Below are 23546 nucleotides of genomic sequence, written 5' to 3'. Positions count from 1 at the left end.
AGGAGAACCAGCAATAAATAAGAATTGAGAGGACTGACATCGGTGTCCTGTGTCCTCCACCAGAGGACTCTAAATGCTGACCCACAACCAGGGCAGCTTAATGGAAATGAGATGTAAGAATTAAATGTGGAAAATCCAAAACCTGTAGGCAATGTGGCTGTCAGCAGGCAGAATGAAACCAGTGGAGATGTTGATGTCACAGCAGCTTTGCAAGTTTAAACTTCTGCAAAAGGTAGAATGTCTTTATCCACATGCCTGGTCCCTTGGGAATTATACTGTTATTTTAGTCAATTTTACCTGACATTTCCCTATGATTTTTTTTTCTAGTGACAAGAAAATTGTATCTGGCCCTTGACAGTTGGGCACAAATTGACTGAACAAAACAAAATCAAGCAGTCAAGTAACCCCCAAGTAAATGTAATAAATCCAAAGTCCCGGAGGAGAGTGTCATTCCATAGGCAGGGATTTTATTTAATAAATTTCAGCCCTCTCTTTCTTTGAGTGCTATATTTACCAAGACAAATTTAATTTATTGGTTTGCATTTCTTCTTCCCAAAGCTTGTCCACCGGGCACGTATGGGCAGGACTGTCACGGAGTGTGCCAGTGCTCTGCAGAGAATCAGGAATGTCACCCTGTCACTGGCCACTGCTCCTGCAGCCCGGGCTACCACGGGTCCCACTGCCACCTACGTGAGTATTTTGGGGGTTGCTGCCTTTCTGATAGAGAGCTGAGTCTTGCAGGAGCATCTGCTGGTGCTTTGGGTTCATCTGTGTCAGTGCTGTGATTGAGAGAAGTAGAGGTTAATTATAGTATAAAAGTTACAGTATTACAAATAAGTGCAGTACAGGAAGTAAGCATAGGGTGGGTTAATTGACACTAAAAAAAGTAGTTGTATTACTGCAAGGAATTAATTTTAAAAAACATTTTCTAAAAAAAATGAATAATACTGGTTCAAAAATGTAATTAATTCAGTCCTTCAAATTAATTTTTAAAACCACAAGATTTACCAGCTAAATTCTTTCCAATCTCGTGCCACGCCAAAGAATGTAAAGATCATTCTCTGCATTGCATTCTCTCAGCTACACCTGGATATTGCACAGCTCTCTCATTTCCAAATACCAAGTCCAAAATACTTCCCGAAATCTCTGCGTGCTCAAGTAAGGACAAATGGTTATGAGAAAACAACAAGCTGAAATTGGCAATAAATCCAAGTGATTCATAAAGTCCTTTCAGTTGCAGAGCCTTCTGAGGAGCAATCAAATTAAACCAACTGTTACTCTGGATTGAAAAATGGTGACTAGTGTAGAGGACAAAATGCCAACTGGCCCAATGCTCCATCATAAAAAATATTCCCAGATCCACATGGCTCATGCCGGTATTTTAGGACATCTGTAAAGTTGTTTCTGGTGGAATGTGGCAACTGATAAGAAACATATACTAAAGCAGCCAATAAAGGAGACAGTTAATTACCTTTTTATTTACAACTTTAATTTTGGTTTTACTCCATGGCTTGTAATAGTCTCATTTAGAGGAGAAAAAAAGAAAAAAAAAAACCAAGCTGTTGTCTTTCTTGCTCAGTTTTTCTCTCTTTGTTGAGTGTTGATTTCTCTTTCTTGGGAATCCAGCACAGTTCTGTTTGGCTTAATTGCTTTTTGGGCTGACAATTTGGATACAAAAGCCAGCTGTCACATGTGCAGCTCTAGTAAGGGTTAAACCACTGTTTTATAGAGAACAGAAATAGGAGAAAGACTCCCTTTAGAGATGGGCCTTTGTATTGCCATCACGTCATCACATGTTATTCTTTAAAATATAAATTATAAATAAAACACAAAGGATTGATTCTGTCCTCCTCTGTGCTTCAGTTTTTGCTGTAAGTGAGATCGAAATCTGGCCTTCAACATTGGGGCTGGAGCCATTTGGATCCATTATATATTAGATTATAATAAATGTTATAGTAGAGCAGTAGTGGAGATCAACTATTTAACAGGATCATTTTAAAAGACTTAATCATGGTCAGCCCATTACCTTTATGTAGCAATTTCTCTGTAGCCATTACCTGTGTGTGTAGCACTAAATCTCTCATTACAGTAAATGTCCTCAACCTTACTTAGATACTTCAGGTTTTATTTCAGAATTTTAAAATTTAAAGCATTAACAATTACACTGAAGTTCTGATAGAGAAGGTATAAAAAGATTTGTTGCAAAATAAAATCTGTGTTTTGCTGTATTCAGGGGGGATTTTTGCCATGGATTTCTGTGTAGTTGGGATTAAACTTAAAGATTTGGTTTAGATTTGAGATTTCATAGTGTTTTGTACTCTGACATTCCAAAAATATACAGAAGATTCTTAAACACAGGTTGTTAGTTATTTATTGGAGAAATAATGAAATGATGGAAGCTCACAGAAAAATATTCTTCTATGTTGGTGTTGTTCCTATTGTCTCCTGTGCCACTCATAGACAGCCACACAAAACAGGAGAACAGTTAATTGTGAGTTATTTCAAGTTTAGGTCAGTGGAGGGAGAGATTGTGGGACTGATGCTGAAGTGACCTACTGAAAACCAAGGGTGGCTTGCGTGACTTTGGTGGGAATACTCCAAGTTCCTGCTGTCCTCACTGCAGGGAAAGCTGGGGCTGCTCCAGGGTGAAGAAGCTCTCGATAGAATATTAAAACCAGCGCAGGGAGCCGCTCCCAATGGGCTCTGGTCCAGTCAACATGTGGTTGGATGCTGTTGGAAACAGTTTCTGGCAACTGTTGCCATATTTATAGTACAGTGAAAAAAAGGTTCAAGAAAGTATCTATAAAAGGTGTAGTTGGCTGGGAAGTCAAATTTCCAGGAGCCAAGAGCAACGGGGCTTTCATGTTCTCAAATTTTGGAGTGAGGAGCTGAAAAAGTCTCTTGGCAGGGTCCAGAGCAAGAAGACAAACTAGCAATAAGGTTCTCATCACTTGTCCATAACTTGCTGGATGGGTAGATCTACTTGTTAAAAGGAGTAAAAAGCAGTAAGTGGTAGTGGAATGATTTAAAAAAAAAAAACAAAGGCATGGTATGTTTCTGTGACATTGACTGGGCTGGGAGATCTCACCGGCTTCACCCTCAAGCTGTAGGTGACAGGATGTGTCAGAAGGGATTATTTGACAATGTGATTAATAGCATTGGTCAGAAAAGCCTCAGTATGTGCAATTGCTATGGAAAGATTTAGGAGCTCTTGGTCATGACAAACCCACTCAAAGCAGAAGGAAAATCAGGAAATGAGGTGGAAATCTAGCTGCCACTCTTTTGTTCGCAGAAAAAACATAAGTCAGAAGTACAGGAAACCGTTAAATTAGAAAATGTCTTTATGAGATAACTGGTGGTGCATGAATAGCCCTCTTTGCAAAGGCAGAGCCTACTGAAATGGTGGGACATGGTGCAAATTGCCCTTGTTATCTGCATCAAAATTCTTCTGCAAAGTACTAACAGATGAGGTGGCCTTGTTATTGGCCATGTGCACATTGCAGCAGCTGAACATGCCCTGAGTGTGCTGCTCCTTCTCCAGCCAAAATACAGGAAATACTGCAAGGACAAAGAATTTGGTAAGGAGGGAATTACTGCATCCTGTTCAGTAATGGAGCAACTACTGCTAGCTGTGAGCTAAGGAATAGCTCTGACAGCTTTGCCAGGGAGAAGCAGCTGTCTTTTGGAGTCTGGGACACAGAATAAAAAAACAAAGGAGAAAATCCAAATGATGACCAAAAAGGAAAAGAAGGAGGAAAAGAGATACTCACATAGAGGAATTAAATCATTGAATCTGGATGAGTCCTTAACTTCAAGTCTTAGTGGGAATGAAAGAGGTGTTGCAGGGCTCACTCCTTGATGCCAGGGCTTGCACGTGAAACAGATTTTGCATCCTGGCAGATGGAAGCACTGATGACAGAGCATTCATTGAGAAGAATCTGTGAGAAGGGCTGGAGAGAGTATTTGCATGTTATAGAAGCATGTATCTGTTTAGTCCTGATGATCTGCTATCCTGGTTTGAGCAGAAGCCAACGTTCAGTTTTATTTTAAAAGGCACCCCTTCAAAGCTTCCCCATAAGCTCTTCCTCACTATTGAATAGTTCAGAAAAGCCAGAGATTTCTCCAGCCACTCAGGCCATGCTTTTGTGCCTTTAGGAAAGACAAAATACATGAAGTTATTTATGCACAGATTGCAAGGGATCTGTTGCTTGGAGACGTGAGCAAATATATTTTCAACCAGGTTTCTAAAGTAGCCAGACTTTCCTTCTGCCAGGGAAGAGAAGGAAGGGGTGAGCAAAGAAATGACATTTAGGGGTAGTAGCACAAGTGGAACTGTTGAATGATGATCATGCTGCTCAAGCACCAGCTCCCTCTTCCAGTACACTGGCAGAAATGGCTCACAGCTTCTCACTGACTTGGGCAAACCAGGTGGCTGCTGCCCAAAGGAAGAGGGAGAATGACCCCATCTCTCTGTGTAGGAGGGAAAGAGAGAATACATTCATCTGGAACAGAAGCCCCAAGAGGAAAACCTCTGTAGAACAGGGCTTGCTTTTCTTGCTGCTGTCATGTAAGGGGAATGGGAGAGCACAGAGCCAGGAGCAGCAGCACTCAGTCCAGCTCTCCAGGATTTGACATTACAATCAGTGCTGTCCCAGAGGCACATTGTCCAAAGCAGCCATCTGCTCCTCAATGCCTGCTGGCCCTCTGGAGGTGATTAACATTAGAAAATGAAAATCAAACTTCGATTGAAAGCAACAAAGTGCTTAAGACATGAAATGCAACAGGCCCAGTAGCAACCTAACCTAATTGCTGGGTATTTTTTCTTTTAAAACAGGGTGTCCAAAAGGTACTTATGGTTCAAACTGCCAAAATCCCTGTAAATGCATGAACGGAGGCCACTGTGACCCTGCGTCAGGAACGTGTGATTGCGCTCCCGGTTTCATCGGAGCCAACTGCAGCAAAAGTAAGCCAACATTCATGTTCTGCTTCTGTCAAAACACAGCAGAGAGAATCATTTGCATAAGAGCTTGTCAGAAGAAAAACAGACAGATTCCAGCTACCTCTTCCTTGAATTGTAAATCAGGATTCCAGCTTTGTAAAAAATCTCTTGCAAAATATTTTCCCTTGCTCCTGCATGCATAGAAGCAAGGACACTTACCCCAGGATTACAACCTGCTTGCCCAAATTTATTTCTAGAGCCAGCTCAGCATGAATTGCTCAAGTTCCTTCTTCCTGTCCAAAATTTCAAGGTTGAGAAATTATCTCAATATTTTGCTTCACACTGTGGTGCCATTAGTTTCAATAAATGGGAAAAAGATCAAATTTTGTCATGGCAAAACTGGTAAAGACTCCATGGCAACCCTACTACTACTTCTCTGTTTCAGAGCTAAATGGTGTGGCTGAATTTCTGTGCTGCTTCCAAAGCTCTGCTCTCTGTGAAGTTCTCTTCAGCTTATTCACAGAAAGGCAATGTTTGAATATTTGGTTGCCCATACCTTTGCTCTTCCGTGTTGGGCAGCATCAATATTAAGGAAGGAAAGATGTTTTGAACTGGGAGGATGAGCAGCTGATATTTCAGTTGTACATTCACTCTTCTGATGGGAAAGACAGTAAATATTCCATGTGAAATCATGGATTATATTTATAATCACAGGTAGTGTCAGAAGGTAAAGCAGTTGTGTCTTTGGGTGGGTTTTGGCTTCATAGTTGATGCTGTGAAGTGCGTTAGGTGGAATAAAAACAAAGCCAGCTCTTCCCCTAAGGTGATGGCTGTGTTAAAAATGAAAACTGCTATTGGATCCTCTGGGTGTTTAACAAATCCTGTGTTCCTCCAGCTTGCCCTGAGAGCCGCTTTGGGAAGGACTGTGCCCAGTTCTGTGCCTGTGGCAGAGGTCAGTGTGACCCACGGACTGGCGAGTGCACCTGTGCCCCCGGCCACACGGGACCTGCCTGCCAGCAAGGTAACAAAGCAGGACCCAGGTCACCTCACCAGAGGGTGACACATTTAAAATACCCAGCAAATAATCTCAGTGCCAAACATTGTGCACAGCCAGTTCCCTTTGCTGATAACGCTGCAGTTTGCAGTGCTCAGCCTCCATCCCTCCTCGCTCCATCACCCAACCTAATCCTGCCCACACCTCCCTGCCACCCTCAGTGCCAGGGCACCTCCAGGAAGCTGAGAGGATATGTTAAGCTCAGAGTGTTTGGGTGAAATTGATAATAATCATGGAGCAGTGTCCCACCACAGGGAGACACTAATGTCTTGGGATGCATTTGGGGAGCATGTGTCTGTATTTATTCCCTGTCACCTTCATCCTTTTCTTGGGGTGCTAATTTTTGGTTTTTTTCAAACTTTGTTAATTCTCTGTAGTGTGTCCCCAGGGACGATATGGCCCCAACTGCCACCTGACATGTACCTGTCAGAATGGTGGCATCTGTGACCACGTGGATGGCAACTGCACCTGTGGGCTCGGCTGGACAGGAAGATCCTGTGAGAAAGGTGATTTTCTGCTTCCATGGCAATGGATTTGTACATTCAAACTGGGGCTTGCAGTGTCCCCAGACACTCACAGACAAGGACAGCTTCAGAACTGCCCCTAGTTAGAGCTTCAGGTCTTATCTCAAAGAAGTTTCCTCCTGAGTCCTGCTCATTAATTCCCTTGCACATTTCTTATTTCTTCTTCACTCCATTATTTCTTCTCCTGCCCAACTTCTGTGTTCTTTGTTCATAGGAATGTTGGGTTTTGTCTTCTTCCAGGTGATCCTCTGAGGAGCAGAAGCTATGTCTTCCTCCTCAGTGGTTATGTTCTCTTTCATTTGACTCTGGACTGGAGTCGAATTTCCCATGTATTCACTTCCCAGATGTTCTGAAAACATCTATCCAATGTAACTGAGATCATCCTGCTTTCTCACCCTCACTTCTCCATGACAGCTATCTCTTGTGCAAAACAAAGCACTCTAACAGAATAAGCTCATATCCTACTCCAGAATCGCTCCTGTCAGCCCAGACTTCCCACAACTGTCCTGCCCTTCTGCCAAAAACAAATCTGCATTTCTGTGTTCCTATTTTTCTCTGTAGGTAAGAGATATCTGTATAGTTATGGACTTAAATGTTCTGGAAACCACAGGTTTACTGGTATGAAATATAAGTAAATAGTTCTGAGTACACATTCAAGACAAATGCCATCATTAAATCATAACTGCCATGGCTCAAGCTCCCCAACACCCCCACAAGCTCTTATTTACAGCACTTCTGTCCCTGACACCTGTAGAATATTCACCTCAAACTCCATCTGTATCTGTACCAAGAACTGGTTGTTAGAGGGGAGTGTCCCTATATAAAAGTGTCATATAGAAATGATACTTTTTAGCAGCATTCTGAGATGCATTTGTTTCACTCTGCATCTGAGGAGACTCAGAGCTCCACCATGCATCTGTGTGCAGAGGAAGAGCAGGGAGGAAGGGAAAGGTGCAGCTACTCACAGTGTGAATCCTGTATGGATTCAGTGGGCAATGAATGTTCCCTGTGGACAGGCTCTAAAATATTTGCACTTCATCAATATCTGTGTGACCTAGCAAAGGGCAGCTGTGTCCATCTCCTTTTGTCTGTTCCTGGAGATCTCTGTAGTCACCCATAGGCTGAGTTGGGGCTGCCAGACCTCAGCAGGGTGGTGCAGGTGTCCCCACGTGGAGTAGTGGATTGTGGGTGTGTCTCATAGATAAAACATCTCTGGAGATGTGCACACATTGTGGAAGGGACTGTGTGTTTTATCACTAGAGAGAGCTTCACTATTTATCTTTCGACAGAGGGAGTGAAGTTATTGGAAAATCGAGTCTTGATCTCCACAACAGTGTGGGATTGAGTGTGTTGTGACTGGAAATCAAAGACAGCTAATCAGGCATCCTTTTAATAGAGATGAGATGTGAAGTTCCTGGAAGATCCTGTCTGGCATTTGCAGAGTTCTCAGTCTGATTATTTGGACGGCCACGCTCGTTTAAGTTCGTCTGCCCAGATTCAAATTATCCCAGCAGTGGGAAGTTAACTTATTCAGAGATGATGCTGAGGTTAATTATATTGGCACAGTCCCTTCTGCATGACTTGGCTTTCGGTAATTTGAGACGTGTTTGGTTCTGTAAAAGCAGATAGCTCATTATACATGGACAGACTGTTGCTATGTGTGAAAAGGATCCTCCTGGTTTTATTAGGAATTCGAATAGTGTGAACTCCAATGATAACACAGAGGAGGAGAAGCTTCATGTTTTCCTTCACACTTTTTAAGTGCCTAAAAGAAAATATTGCTGTGGATAAAGAAAGAAAAAAGAAAATCTAATTTATGCCATTCACTACAAGGCTTTACAACACATGGTGCGAATTCAGCATCGAGTCTGTGAAAAGAGAAATTGAAAAAGGCAGACTGTTAAAAGGATCAGGAAATTGCTGTTCAAACATCTATATAACATAAAAGATTTCTCACCAAAGTATGTAAATGCATCATCATTGTGCAGAAATCCTGTGTCTTCATAACAAATATTCTTTGGTCTGCAAATTATTCTCTGGGTATCATCTCTTGACAATGCTGTCTATCACATATGAGCTTTTCTGGGTGAGGGCAGTGATTGTTTTGTCTGTTTTTCTGTCCATGTCCTGCCAGCAGAGTGTCTCCCTGGGAAGTATGGGGCTGGCTGCTCCTTGGACTGCCTGTGCCAGCACAATGGCACCTGTGACAGGTTCACAGGGTGCTGCAGGTGCCCCGAGGGTTTCTACGGCCACTCCTGTGAGCACAGTAAGTGGAGGCACTCAGGGTAATTGTCACAGGTCTGGGGCTTCAGAGTAGTCAAAAATAACCTCACTGGTTCACTTAAAATCTTGGGGATGTCCCAGATCATCCAGCTCCTTCCAGATCTTACGTGTCTCCGATGCTGGGTGGTACAAGTTTAAAAGCCCATGGCATTATTAGAGTTAAGTATCATTTTTTATTGGTTGCCAGGGAATGTCACAGAGAATACAGAGGATTTGAATGATGTGTATGATTTTCTCCATGAACCTTCTTCATTTTAATTTTTCAGGATGCCCCCTTGGATTTTATGGGCTGGGCTGTCTTCAGGCCTGTGCCTGTAAAAATGGAGCAAGCTGTGATGCAGTGACAGGACAGTGCCTTTGTCCTTTGGGTTATCACGGTGTCCACTGTGAAAAAGGTACTGCTACACCTCTGATGGGAAAGAAGAAAGAAAAGGGGAAAAAATAACAAAAGCAGAACTCAAATAACCTCTTATAGTTACTGAAATATTTGTTGGGAGACACTTCTTCCATAGTTTGAGCTTTATGAATATCCTGAAACACTGAATTTGGGACAGATTTCCTGTTATAGAGCTGGGTGTTCCCATTCCCTTATAAATTAACTAATCTGGTTCCAATTAATACAGTGAAAGTCCTGGTCTCCACGATGTCTTACAGCAATGAGTTCCACATGTCATTTATTAAAAATAAGTCCCTTTTGCTGATTCTAAATTTGCTTCTAAAACTCCAAATAAGATTATTAAATAGGTGCATGTCAAACCTATTGAGTGTTATGGAGAGGTTTTCTAGAGAGTTCTAATTAAAAATAGAAGTGCCAGCTACATTTCTGGGACAGATTTACAGATAGCTTTGAGAAGTTAGATTAGCTGACCCCAATGGAAGGAGAGAAATATTGTGCCCATTGCACTATGTTTTATTCTTCATTAAGCTTGGCATTTACACTGATTAATTTATGAGCTTTCCTCTGAGATCTCCTGGGAAAACTCTGGGTTTAATGTACATCTTGCCACTCAAACTGCATCTGAAAGGTTCTCTTGCTGTCAGGCTGTGACAGGGGCTGGTTTGGTGAGAGGTGCCAGCATCAGTGTGACTGTGGAGATGCTCCTTGTGATCCAGAGACTGGGAAGTGCCTTTGCCCACCTGGGAAGACTGGAGACAAGTGTGACATTGGTAAGGGCAGTTTTTTTTAAGGGCTGGACTGTGTATAATTAAACCACTCTGACCTGTTGGTTTCAGAATAACTGTAAAAGGACATTTGTTCAAGAAATTGTTCATTGTAGAAAATTGCTCTTTAGGGTTATCAACACCTTTATCAGCAGGCTTGTACCTCTTGATTTAATCAATATTTAAATTGATATACTGATAGGAAAACTGTTCATGGGTCAGCTGTAAAATGTCATTTACCCTGAGGTTTGGAGAACACAGGCTGGAGAAGAATAGACCAAGAAGTTTTGCAAATGTGGTAGGGAGGACTCCAGAGGGTGCAAGGGCTCCAATTTCCACACTGACCCTTTTCAGACCAGTGCAAAAGTATGTCCAGCTCTGGATTTACTTCTCCTGGGGGCAGGATGGAATCCCCACAGATGAGGGTAGTGGGGCTGCAGCAGCTGTGCTTGCCCCTGGCCTTCAGAGGCAGCCCAGGAACTTTTAACCCAAATGCTTGGGCTGTTGGCCCACAGGAGCAGGATTCTTCTGTAACAAGGATATAAAAATAGGTGAGAAATTTTTCCTGTAGGGAAAACCATCCCCACTGCTGTACCCTGATGGGGTTGGGCACAGGGTTGAGAGGCAGATTCCTGAGCCAGGCTCTGGTCACAGCTGTGACTGATCATAGTTCAGGGCCAAGTTGGGCAGAGCTTGGAGCAGCCTGGTCTGGTGAAAGGTGTTCCATGCCCATGGCTGGAACCAGATGAGTTTAAAGGTCCCTTCTAACCCAGGCTATTCTAGGATTCTATGGTTATGATGGAGCAGGTTTAGGGCAATCACTGAAATAAAAGGAATTGCAGTGGTTAAACTGAGTGTCAGAAAACATTTGTGATCCCAATGCTGTGACAAACAAGATAAAAGGAGTGAACATCCATGTGCTACTGTGGAGCTTCACCAGGAGCCAAAATCCTCCTGAGCCCCTGGGACAGAGGGGAAATATTTTTTCTCCTTTTGTTCTAGGATGGGACAGAAATTGATTGAAGCAGGCTGTTATTAATACAGATTGCTGTGAGCTTAAGCATTAGTGCAACTTGGAAAGCTGAAATGAAAAAGCATTTGATTCCCTCTGTGCAGTGTCCTGTGGTCAGGAAATGAAGCTCCCAGTCTTCAGCACTGTTCCAGTGGGAACAGGAGCCACCCTCACTGCCCACACAGCCCCAGCTGTCCACGGGCCTTCCCAGTAAAATTTTAGGCAGAAGTGGAACGCAAGGGGGAAGCTCAGCACCAAAAATGGGAATCGAGGTTTTCCTCCTTGCAAACTCTGCAAGTCTTTTTTATTTTTCTTAAATCAGTTAGGGTAGCCCCCATCCATGAAAAGCTGTTATGGGGTAGGTTTTATTTGCATTTTTATTTTCAATTAGGCTCAGTTCATCTGTGATATAACTGTGAGCAGCTGTGACTGTGCAGCAGCCATAAAGATAAAAGGCCTGATTTTAATTTGAACTCTGGTAAAGCACCCATTAAACAGGCAAAATGTTAATTAAAAAAAAAAAGGGGAGAGAGAGAGAGAATATAACAGATTTTTATGGGCGTTCTTTTTCTGTAGTAAATTAACATTGCAGACTTTCAAACAGATGTCTTAAATACACATTGTTATTAACATGAAAATGTGGTATTACATAAATTAAAATCAGGTCCAGAGGTGTTTGGGGAGACCTTTTCTCATAACATTTCCTAATTGAAAAGGCCAAGCTCAGAGCGCACGGGGCGAGTTCTCCCACGTGCTGGGGCTGCAGCTGATGCAGGGCATCAGGCTCAGCAGGACTTTATTTACCCGAGGGTGCTCGTGAGAGAAGGCAAATTCCCTGCTTCCAGGGTTTTTCAGCAAGGTGAGGACCTTTGTTCGCTGTGTATTTCACACCCTGCTTTGTGACCCTGCTCTCACTTTCCTTTCCTGCCTGTCCTCTGATGCATAAAAAATTACAGTGAGGACTTACCAGCCTAGCTATGAAATGTATTTGCATTTGGAAGTGAGGTTTTTTTGAGAGTTCAGTTTGCCAGGAGGCAGCAGAATTGTGCAATCAGAGCAAGACATGAGTATCTATAAAATGGATTAATTCTCAGTGTCACATTCTGTGAGAGAAGGCTCTTGGCCAGCACTCACTGACAGCCCAGCCGTGCAGGAGAGACGGGGCAGGAGATAGTGTGGATCCAGGATGCTGACAGCAACTTTCCTGAGCAGATCCCAAGATGTTCTCCGTTGAGCTGTCAGCCCCTGTTCTTACACCAGTAATGATTTCCATTCTGGGAACCTCTTCAGGACAGCTGGGCTGCAGCTTGGGCAGAGCATGCGGCAGACGAAACTTGACGACTGCCGCGCTTTCCCAAATGTCATGTTTTACTGTGAGCAGATGTAGGTGTCTGAGCAGCTTCCTGATCCCACAGAAGGGGGAAAACTACCAGGAGTGTTCACCCTGTCCCAAACCCTCCTGTCCTTGCAGGGTGCAGGCCAGACCGGTACGGCCCTGGCTGCTCCCTGCGGTGCCAGTGTGCCGGCAGATCCCGCTGCAATCCCCACAACGGCAGCTGCGCCTGCCCAAACTCCTGGATGGGGCCAACCTGCAGAGAAGGTAACCAGGCTGGGGGTGCAGCCTTTCCTGGTGGGATAAAACACGTGTGGCCCATGCTGGTGGTCGGTTTGGATGGGAGTGTCAACCCATTGGATTGTTCAGATAATTTCTCTTCTTAATGAAATAAGAGTAGGGAGGGAAAGTTTCCTCTCGCTTGTAGACTAATCACAATTCCTCCTTTAGTTCAGGAATAATTTTGGGAACCTTCTGATTTGGAGGTGTTTTACAGTTTTGCCTACACTCTGCCTCTGTAAGGAGGCTGCTGTAACTCCCTCCTCTACCTTCTTTTCAAGGCTACCATTTATTGAATTATTTAAGTGTAAATTGTATAATCTATATAATATTTCAGTATTAGGTTATATGGACCTGAAACCGTGTTTCTACTTAATTCTCTAGGTGGCCCTCCAAAGCTTCCTTTTTATGAAGAACAAGCTCAAGAAAGAGGGAGTATTTTTCCAAGAGCTCTACAACAGTAACATTTGGACTAATAAATGAACTGTTTTATATGCACAGACGGTATTTGAATTTGGATATGAAAACAGTTATTCAATTCAGCTTGAATTGTACTGAAGTATTCACACTTCTTATGGAAGACTACAGAGGCCATTTAGTAGCTGGATCCTTTTAAAAAGTTGAATCTGTTTCATGTGCTCATTCCTAGCCTCTTGCCCCTCCATTAATCTACTCTGGACATTCTTTCTGGTATTAATATAATTCATTGCTTGAAAGCCTGGACATGTTTTTAATCAGACCAGCTCCAAAGAGTACGGGGATAAGCGGCGTGTAACACCTCACCGTGGAATGAGCCAGACTCCATATCAGGGACTTTCTAAACCCACTTGACAGCCAGCACCAAGTTTGAAGAGTGTTCCACAGATTATTTCTCTACAGATTCACTGCAAAATCACATTGCACAGAAACTAGAGGGATTCATCAAGTTAATTCCTCTTTGAATAACACTGTGTGTTTTAGAGAAGTATGTAGTCTAATTCTGAACTTGCAGCTGAAGAATCCTCCACAATCCAACAAGAGTCCTCAATACACTGTTAATTTATTTAAGAGCATCTTCTGCATTTCTGGTGTGGTTTGACTGACTGGAAGATCTTTGTCTGAATCTGTCTTCCAAAGAGTGTGGTATCATCTGCCAGACTCTCCTGGCATTGTGTCCTCACATCTTACCAGATTAATTTCTCAGTGGTTTGTCAAGCCAAGCTGTGCAGCACTTTTCACCAAACAGTATCTGCTGATGCAGAAAAGGTTTTATCTTAAATGGAGAAAGCAGACAGGAGAGGTGCTTAAATATAATATTTTTGGGTTTTGGGCTTTTACTGAGCCTTTTTAATGTTTTTTAATCATCTTACAGCAGTTCTGATGCCATTCAATAGCTGCTGGTGGCCACTTCATAGAACAGAGATGTTTTGGTGCTATTTTGTCTGTTCAGACAGGTTTTCTTTCGATATTAAAAATATGTCATTATAAAGAAATGTATGTTCTGTATTTTAATATTCTGAGTTAACCAAGCTAAAAGATTTCAGTGTCTCTTTATACCTCTCTTTAGGTTAGGAGTTACAAAATCTGTGTAGTAACCACTTGATTCTTACTGTATCAAAACTGCACTTAAGAAGGAGCTTCAGGGCCGTGGTAGACACAGAGTATGGGCAGTTCCAGCTCTTGTGCTGGCACTCCATTCACCACCAGAACAAACTGCAGCTCTGCAAGAGCAGGTTTTTGTTTTGCAAGAGACAAAATGACAATAATTGATGGTAACTTGGGATTTTTGAAGAAGTTTGTTGTTTTGGTTGGGTGAGTGATGAGTTGGTGAAGCAGGATCCAGGAGGTTGGATGGGAAGGTGAGCTAACAATTTTCCCCATGGTTCACCCCAGGTCTTAAACACATCTGCAGGCAGTGACTGTCCAGCCAAAGCACATGGCACTCATTCCTCTGGGAGTTTATTTCAAACTGTGATCTATGGGAGGCAAGACAGTTTTAGGAGGTGTTTTCCAAGCTTCATGGAAATCTTATTGTTGTTATTCATCACTTGGTAGGTATTGAAAGTAAAGGTATTTGTGAATGTGTCAAAATTAATTAACTAACTGTGCTTTCAGCCAGAAAATCACTGGGGCTGATGTTGATCCCTTTTAATTTCTTCTGTAGAGCTCAATGAATGTCACTGGAAAGTTCATTCAATGTAAATGTGGCAAAATTATGCACAAAAGAAGCGTGTGACTCTCAGCAAGGCAGTGACATTTTAAATGTGCTTTTGGAGGTGTGATGGCTAGGGTCTGTTCCTACAATTATGTGAATTTGGGGCAATTTCACTGAACAGGAACCTATAAATCTCCTGTGAGACAATGAGATACAATCTTAGCAACTGCTGGAGAAGAACAATCCAAGTTGAGCAGTTGACATATTTTGATCTTAGCTCTGTATTTACAGCAGTAGTGCAAGTGTCACACTGTACTCAAGATTTTTTGTAGAATCATCGAGTGAGTAAAGCTGTAGAAAACCTCTGAAGGTTTGAGCTTCTCTTTAAAGCCTTAAGAGTCAGATGGGTCAGAGATTAATCATTCAAGTAAAATTTCAGAGATTCATCCCAGCTGGTTTTGAATATCTCCAAGGATGGAGATCCCACCACCTCTTTGAACCTGTCCTAGTGGAGATTTCATTTTCTTCCTTTTTTTCCTGGTTTCTAATCAGAATTTCTTAAGTTTCATCTTTGGTCCACTGCTTCTCATCCTTTCAGTGTGGATCTCTGAGGAGCCTTTGGCTTCCTCTCCCCCACACCCCCATGGGGTAGTTGGCTACAGCCTTGGTCTTCTCTTCTGAAGCCTCCCCATTAGCTCAGTGACCCTCACTGGCCACATTCCAGTACATCAGATGTTCCAGTTTGTTCCACCTGCCCAGAGACTGGTGTGGTTACTCAGAAGCTCATGCATAAAACCCTTTACACTGCTGTCAGACAGCAGAATGGATCAGATGTACTGTTTTTCCCTTATTTTAATAGACTGATGTGTGATTTGAGCAGCTAATCAAAGGGGAGACCTTTCTCAAGCCATATTATTTACACCTGTGTATACTTGTTTACATTTTTCACAGTACCTTGCTAATAGAATTGTAAATATGTAGTATAAGGAAATAAAAGATTGTTGTATTAAGTGTTTTTAAAGGATGTCACGATTTTAGGTACATGATGAAACACATATTTTAAGTGACTGATACTGAGCCTGTGCCAGTGAAATAAGAGGCCCAAGCAGATCTGCTTTGGGAAATATTTCTGCAAACATTTTTTCAAATCAAAAAATGCCAATTCATACAAACCACTCCATATGCAATAGACTTTTTTATTCAAAATGCTTCTTGGCTTCTTTATGTTATTACCTTGGGAAAAGAAGTTCACTTCAGTGCCATCAAACAGACCATTCTGATTTATGGTTCTGCATGACCTTTTGTTCCAAAACAAAGAACAGTCAGATACAGGTAAAAATCAGAATTAAAGATTACAAAAATATTAAAAGAGGAATTTTGATTGGAGTAGTTGGAATGTGTTATCTTGGTTCTTATTTTTTCATAAGGCAGAGAAAAATTTTACAGGATTTTGTTTTCTATAAGAGCCACACTTACACATTATTAAGTACTAATTAAGGAATTTTACTTGCTTCTGATATTACTCTGATTCTGCTCCTTACTACAGTTTAACACATTAACGTAATTCTTTGCCTACAAAGCAGTCTTTGACAGGGTTTTTTAATGGAAAGCTGACTAAATCAGCTTTTCCAGAGATTAATTTTGTGGCAAGCGGGTGTAGTTGCTACTAAATTAATACAACTCAGCTTATTTGCTTCATCAGATTCCAGTGAAAGAGCCTCAGGTTGGCACAGTCCTGACCACAGCACTGGGGCTTGTTGAAAATGAGAGTGAAAAACTCAGTGAAAATGGGGTTTGTAGTTAAATTGATGCCCATCTTCCTCATGGTGAAGGCTTTTGCTGGCTCCCCATTTCCCAGGAGGCTGAAGTTAATTACCCTTCCTTGGAGAGAGCACTCTGTGTATTCCTCTGTAACACACTTGCACGTGCAGATAGCTCCTTTCAGAAAGACACTGGAATTATTTCAGCCATGCAGTTCCTGTGCCAGCTCCCCCTCTCTCACCTTGTGTGCTCCAGATAACTTTAGTTGGAGTGGGAAGGAGTTGAGTGTAACTCAGTGGGCCCAGCAGAACCTGGCTCACTGAGAATTCATGAAACCAGAACAACGTGTTTTAAGTTAGACTTCACTAACACTATCCTCATAGGAAAACAATCAGAATTTTAAAAATTCCCCTCTTCCCCTGCCAAAAATTATTATTCTACTTTTATCCTTTTTATGTTGAAGAACCATAGCTATTAAAGTTTGCCCAGATTCCTTGCCAACCATATTATTTTGATTGGCTGCAGGTTTCTGTTTGTGTAAGTAATAACCAGCATAGTGTCAGGAGTTGCCAACGGGACAAACATGGAAATAATACCTTCATGTCCTTCCCAGAAGAGTCAAAGACACATTTGGGAGCCATCATGGCTTCATTGTGCAGCTCAAACAGTGACTCTTAGAATTTAGCTTCTTATCAGAGCAAAGTAAAGCTCAGGAACAATCTTTGAGAGTGCTGGTGGACCAAGAAACCTCCATCCTCCCATCCTTGTGTTAATATTCTTATATTTAGGTGAGAAACCTCCTCAGTCTCCAGCTTTTGAAGGATTTTTCCTTCAGATTGACCTGACTGAGCAACTCCATGCACGGGCTGCAACTGTGCCCAGTAATTCTTTTGCAAGGTCACAGCTTTAAATTCTGTCACTGTGTAAAGCAATTTCCAGCAGTAAACACCAAATCTCAGCCTTGTAGAGCATAAATTGTTCACTCTGTTCTTTTCATTGCTTTTAATAAGCACTCACATAGCAATATTATGTCTCTGTGAATTTGTAATCCCTCTTCAAGGAATGTGTGGGATACATCTCAGATTTGTACTGTACTTTCTGTTGTAGATGTGTTGTAGTGAAAGGATGCTGTTTGTTGTTTTTTTTTAAATAAACATGTCATTAAAACTTGGTATTCTTTTTCCCTTATTGCTAGTCTTGAAGCAACAGGCTTCTGTTGTGGATGAGACTTTATTCTACTGAACTAATTCACATTCAGAGCAAACAGGTTGAACTCACACCTGCTTTTAATAGTTTATATAGAATAAATAATGGCCTGTGCCCAAATGGGTTTGTTTATGATCCCTGACCAGGGCAACCTGGCCAGTGGCTGAGCCTGACAAATAGAGCTTTCTGGCACTCAGACTCCAGAGTATTAGAAATATTCAAAACACAGCATAAATCTTGCTGGAAGGGGATGGTTATGAAGTGTAACATTTTGGGAAGACCTGGGCACAGAGCACTTTGAAGGTATTTGAAACCACACACCTGCAGCCTCCCATCAGCCTGCTTGGGCACTTCCCAGAGCCCAGCTCTGCCAACAAATTGCCTGCTTCACCTTCAGGGTATTGTCTTCTCACACTGGCAGGAGCTGAAGGAACATGTGTGCCTGCTTAATGCCAAATAATGCAGTGAGAGTGTGCTGGTTAATTGAAAGTAGCAGGCTAAATTGAATTCAAAATGTGTAACAAAGGGGGAACGGTAGATCAAGCTGTCAGGGAAAAAGTGGACAGCTCTGGGTTGCTGCTTTCTGGGAGAGCAGGATTGGATTCCTTTTGAAATTTCAGGGCAAACGTTTTGAATCGAGCTGTGTAATACTGCAGGCTCCTGTCTTGCGTGATTTACTTCACTCTTCCTGCAGATTTCAACAAGGAGCAGAATAATTAAGTTCATTTGGTTTGTCATCTTTTTGACATATGTTCTAAAAATAATTCTATAATCCTTGCAATTTATCCTGTAATTTCTTTATTAGAAGCCATATTTATACTATTCAAAGAAGCTGTTGATGTTACTGCTGTTAACCTCTCAGATTGCTGTTAAAAGCTGATCAAAATCTAGACACAGAATATTAAACCAGAATATTCTCAATCTCTGCTGAGTTAGCATTGATCTGTGTTTTAAACCTTTAAAAAGCCATGCCTCTGCAGCCCTTGAAATGTTCATAAATCATGGAATGGTTTGTGTTGGCAGGGACCTTAAGGACCATCTATTTCCAACTAGATGTGGGGCAGCCACAGCTTCTCTGGGCACCCTTTGCCAGTGGGGTGGTGATGGTGAGTGCCTCACCATCCTCACAGTAAAGATTTTTTTCCTGATGTCTGAGATATGTGGGACCAGGGTGACCTTGTGACTGTATCCAGGGAGCACTGTTCCATGGGATGGTCCCTCAGCATCTTCAGAAATCATTATCCCAATCTGCAGCCAGCACTGCTTATCTCTTCTTTTAGTCAGCACTACAAGTTCACAGGGTGTTCACAGAATATTCTGTAGGCACGCAATAAAAACAACCATCCAAACCCCATGAACAGTTTAAAAATGACTTAAAAGTGCTGTATGATAAGGCACTGCTTTGTTGATTCCTTCAAGCATGGTAGTTTAAAAAAAAAAACCAACTCAGTTGTGTTGTTTTATATATGAATAAAGATGTCAGCAAGTAGTCATCTAACTGTCCGTGCCATTTGGCAGTATCTAGCTTCCTTTTCAGTAATAGCCCAATAAATCTTTATCTTTCACTAAGCTGATGACAGCAAAACATCTTGAGAAGCTGCATGTGGTGTAGATATTACAGTTAATGCTTAAATGCTTCATGCCATCGTCTACTGGCTGTTTTTTCCCATCCAGATGTAACATCCTGGTTTAAGGCACGTGCTCGCTTCTCCCTCTAGTGATTCCAAGAGCCCAGTGATAATTAAGTAATTAATTAAGTAAGGTCTGTTACCATCTTGATCCACAGTTACCGAGATCCACCTGCTCAGGTGGCCTCACTGACCTCTTCCCAAGAGCAGTACAGAGAGAGGAGCAGCTGTTGTTGTTTGGGGTGGGTTTTGCACTTTGTGTTTTCTTTCTGCCTGTAAGTCCTTGGTTCATCCAGAAATCCAGGGTTTGTCTCAGCTCTTTGGAGGTGGCCATGGAGTCCCTCCTTCCCAGCAGGAGCAGCACTGGGAGCTGGGTTTGTGTTGGCTGGGTAAATGGAGCCACGTTTGGAGTGGAAATGCTCCATGTCCCACTGATTCTGCCCTGTTCCCATTAACACCAGCCTGTCATTTCTTTGTTATTTGTAAGTCTTAAAGTGCCATAAGTTACTTTAAAAATTACTTAATGAAAATTCTCTAATTTTTGCAGCTGGAGGAGGCTTTATTCAACCAGAAATCCACTTTTTTAATGATTTATTTGTCCTCTAAGGACCACATTAACATTTCTTGCTGTACATCATCATCAAAGAGCAAGATCAGCACAAGCAGAGACTTGTGGGGTAATTCCTGTCTGTCCATTTGCTTTTTTTCCCCTTTTCCCTGACATTTCAGCTGTGGTAGCTATTGTGGATCTTGGCCTTGCACTGCCAGGCACAGGGGAAGGCTGCTCTTAATTATTACTTGATGCTAAGGGTATATATGAAATACAGCGCAGCAAATAGCATCACATTAAATAAGGGCTGTATCCCTGGGTAATGAGGGGTGGGAACGCTGCAGGAGCAGCAGCCATGGATGGCATCACTCTGCTCAAGCCTCTTGTGGAGCCCTTCACCCTCTCCAAAGTAAGAGGTTTGAACAGGCAGCTTGAAGGACTATCAGGGCTGCTCACAGTCATAGTTAGTGTGTTAAAATATTTTACAAGGACCAGTGAATTTGATCAGAAAATAGTTATTTTTGGCTGCCAATGTGGCAAAACCACTTAAAATACAAACTCAAGAATGTGTTGAAAGGAGTCAGTTTGCCAGCACAGCTATTGTTGTAGCAAAGTCTCTGCTCTGATCCAACAGGAATCCTCTCCTCCAGTTTTATAACTTAAAAAGTTAACATAGATGTCAAGCACCTGGAAATCTTTATGTCTTTGAAAAGAACATTGGTAGGGGCTGGGTGGGTGTGGTTTCTGGTTGCAAACTCTTGCTCTGGGGATTTCCTTCCCTGGGGAAGATTTGAGGCTCGATTTGGTAGTTCAGTGTCACTGCTTTGATAATGTGCTCTCTACATGATGTGTGGTTTGGTGCATAAGTATTTGAATTTGCAGTGGATTTTATTTTTTAATTCTAATTTAGAAAAAAAATAATAAAAAACTCTTGGCTTTTTTTGCCTTTTTAAAAAATATGTAAAGAACCCCAACCACCACACAAAGGTCCTCTATAGAGACAGGGCTGTCTCCTTTGAGAAAAATCAAAAAATGCCTGTAAGCAGTCAGGACAGAATGATTTCAGCAGTAGAAATCCATTTTAATGCACATCTCAGTGAGGGCTTGTGCAAGCAGAAAGCCCCTGCACCATTCAGGAGCTGGAGAAGGGATGGATCTGCAGCCCTTGTTACCTTGAGTACATAAATGGTGCTTCAGCCCCTGTGCTGCAGCATCACCTGCCAAGGCAGGGGAGGTGTGAAAAGCATCATGACCAATAAATTAATGTTTTACTTTGAGTGGGCATGAGGGATGTTGAAAACTGGGTTTCTTCCTGCCTCTGCTGCCAGCAAAACAAAGCTCCACACAAGAGGGTTTGAAGGTCCCTCTGAGGGAAAATGCCATTGCCAACTCCACCAGAGTGTCTTGTCCAAGTTGGCCTGAAGGAATCTCTGCCAGAAATACCTGTTAACAATAAGGAGCTGTTACTGTTTCACAATTATTTCCCCAAGTATTTAATTGCTCCAACAGTCCCCAACACAAGAAACTGGCAGATATTAAATGCACAATAGCTGTGGAAACCTCAGGTCTGTCTGCAAGTGCCAAGACCAAGGTAGTGCTGCACATCTGCAGGTCTGGTGAGGACTCTGTGTGCAACCAAGAAGAATAAAAAGCTGGGGCTCTGTCAGTCATAACTACAACTTTTCCAAAGAAAATCAGCATGATTCTCATCTTTTGTGGAAGGAAGCTAAGCCAGAAATTACTCATGGCAGACACATCCCAACTTTTCTGCACAGAGGCTGCTCTGGGGAATGAAGGAGAGCAGTGTTGGTGGCCAGTCAGGAGGGATTGTTTGTAATTTCCCATCCCCAAGAAGGTGCTGCTTTTTCACTGGCTTCAGACCAGATCCAAACTCATAATTTACCACAGGTGTGATCTTCCTGCCTCAAGGTGTATTTGCAGAGCTCTTGCTTGGCTTCCCCTTGTGGATGTCAAAGCTGACCATTACAACTGACAGAAACCCACAAATTGTAGCTTCTCTGCCTGATATCAAGACAACACTGAAGCTTATTTTGATACTTTATCTTCCCCAAGTGAGGAAACTGCAGCGCTGGCACAGCACCTTCAATATCTCTGCCTCACTCTGCAGGATCTTAAAGACAAGGCTGTGCCTTGATGGATGTCAGAAAGGGACGCTGGCTTTTGAAGTGGTACTGAGAGCCTGTCTTCATTCTTGAGCCTTGATACACCTTTTCAGCTTGTAAATTTAGATATCTGCCTGAATTTCATCTGCCTGATAGAGTTTATGGGCTACGTGACAGCAGAGCTTCCCAGCTCCTGACAGGCTGATCATTGACGTGGGACCCACGGAGCAGTTCCTGCAGGGTACAACGCTGCTGGGCTCTCATGTTGTGACATCCACTGCTTGCAAAAGATATTCATGACTGCCACGACACAGGCTGATTCATTTTGCTTGGGTTTTCCAGAGGAATAGGTGGATTCAAACCTGCAGGAGTCAAGAGGGAGATGGTCTGGAGTCTCCTACACCCTGGTAAAAGCTCCAGTCACTGAGTGATTTGATAACCAGAGCGCTCCCTATGGCTATCTTCCCACAGGCTTACAAATACAGCTTGAAGGTTTGCTTATTTTTAACTGGAATGAGCATAATGGTAATTTGCATGATTTTTTTTGGCCTCCCAAAATGTTTGAGTGACTCAGTAGGTGGCACCCTTTCTATTCCTTTATTTTCCACCAAATGTCAAAAATAAGTTGGAGCTGGAGCCTGTGAGTGTGTGTGTGTGTGAAACAAGTTCAGTAAAAATGTAAATGCATATTTGTCTCCTTAATTGAATATAGTATATTGTGAAATCATTACTGTCAGGGCACACTTGGGTTTATACAAACGCTTAAGTAAAGAAAATATATAAAGCTAGATTGACTTGAACAATTTGAATGTGATAGGGGACATCTGTGTTCAATAACATCACTTTGGTAAGCGGTGTTTAATATTTCATGTCAAAGCGAGGAGAGTAATAGAACGGGGTATTTTCAGAATTCTTAGATTGCTGAAGTTTATGGCATGGCATAATATATAATCTGTCCTTTGTCAAGCTCACCAGAAAGAGCCCTACTGCAGCTGAAGACGTAAAGTGCTCTAATATGTATGTTTCTAGACCTCTCCCCGCTTGAGGAATTAATCTTGGAAGGTGCTGAGTGCCCTGAAGTGCCAGTGAAGTCAGTGGGATTTGAAGTTTCTCACAGCTCAGAGAACAGGGATCCTTACAGGGGCTAATTACTCTCCTCCAGGAAAGCCCTTCAGAGCTCCTCAACCTTTAGTGTGTGAGGAGCCCTCTCAAAGCTGGCATTGGCTGCTGGGACAGTGTCCAGAGGTCCAGCTCATTCCTCCATCCTCTGATAAAATGGGAGCTGCTCCCTGGCCTTGGGAATTCAAAATTTGGTGAGGAAGAGGTGAAAATGAGAAAGTTCCTTGCCCAGGGGCAAATCTGCCACCGAGGGCTGAGCCCAGAGTGTCCCAAAGCAGATCAGAGCCTTCCCTGCTGGGTTTTTTTGGGGTGGTGGAGGAGGAGGAAAGGGGCACCCCCTCATTCCAAGTGGACTCCATGTACAAGTACATCACCAGCCTGGGGACTCTGGCTGCAGAAAGTTCAAAGGAAGAGAAACATTTTAAAGTATCTTCCAACTC

The 23546-nt window shown here is 42.5% G+C and overlaps 1 protein-coding gene across 5 annotated transcripts in view; it reads left to right on the top strand.

Annotated features, from left to right (window-relative positions):
* LOC107208802 (multiple epidermal growth factor-like domains protein 6) overlaps positions 1 to 17677 on the top strand; it is a 187867-nt gene extending 170190 nt beyond the window's left edge. For 2 of the 5 annotated variants that reach the window (XM_019007797.2, XM_015637682.2), the window contains 9 exons: positions 559 to 690; positions 4835 to 4963; positions 5835 to 5960; positions 6371 to 6499; positions 8655 to 8783; positions 9067 to 9195; positions 9842 to 9967; positions 12445 to 12573; positions 12970 to 17677. In XM_019007797.2, the coding sequence (XP_018863342.1) occupies positions 559 to 690; positions 4835 to 4963; positions 5835 to 5960; positions 6371 to 6499; positions 8655 to 8783; positions 9067 to 9195; positions 9842 to 9967; positions 12445 to 12573; positions 12970 to 13049 (1109 nt within the window). In that variant the 3' untranslated portion in view covers positions 13050 to 17677. Of the gene's footprint in view, positions 1 to 558; positions 691 to 4834; positions 4964 to 5834; positions 5961 to 6370; positions 6500 to 8654; positions 8784 to 9066; positions 9196 to 9841; positions 9968 to 12444; positions 12574 to 12969 lie in introns of those variants that run through there. The other 3 variants (XM_019007799.2, XR_002002080.1, XR_002002079.1) reach the window with 3 other exon arrangements.
* The last annotated feature ends 5869 nt before the right edge of the window (positions 17678 to 23546 follow it).

Source organism: Parus major, chromosome 9 (genome assembly GCF_001522545.3).
Source record: "Parus major isolate Abel chromosome 9, Parus_major1.1, whole genome shotgun sequence".
Classification (NCBI taxonomy): domain Eukaryota; kingdom Metazoa; phylum Chordata; class Aves; order Passeriformes; family Paridae; genus Parus; species Parus major.
The sequence above is the reverse complement of the archived record's forward strand: the minus strand, read 5'-3'. Positions and strand labels throughout refer to the sequence as shown.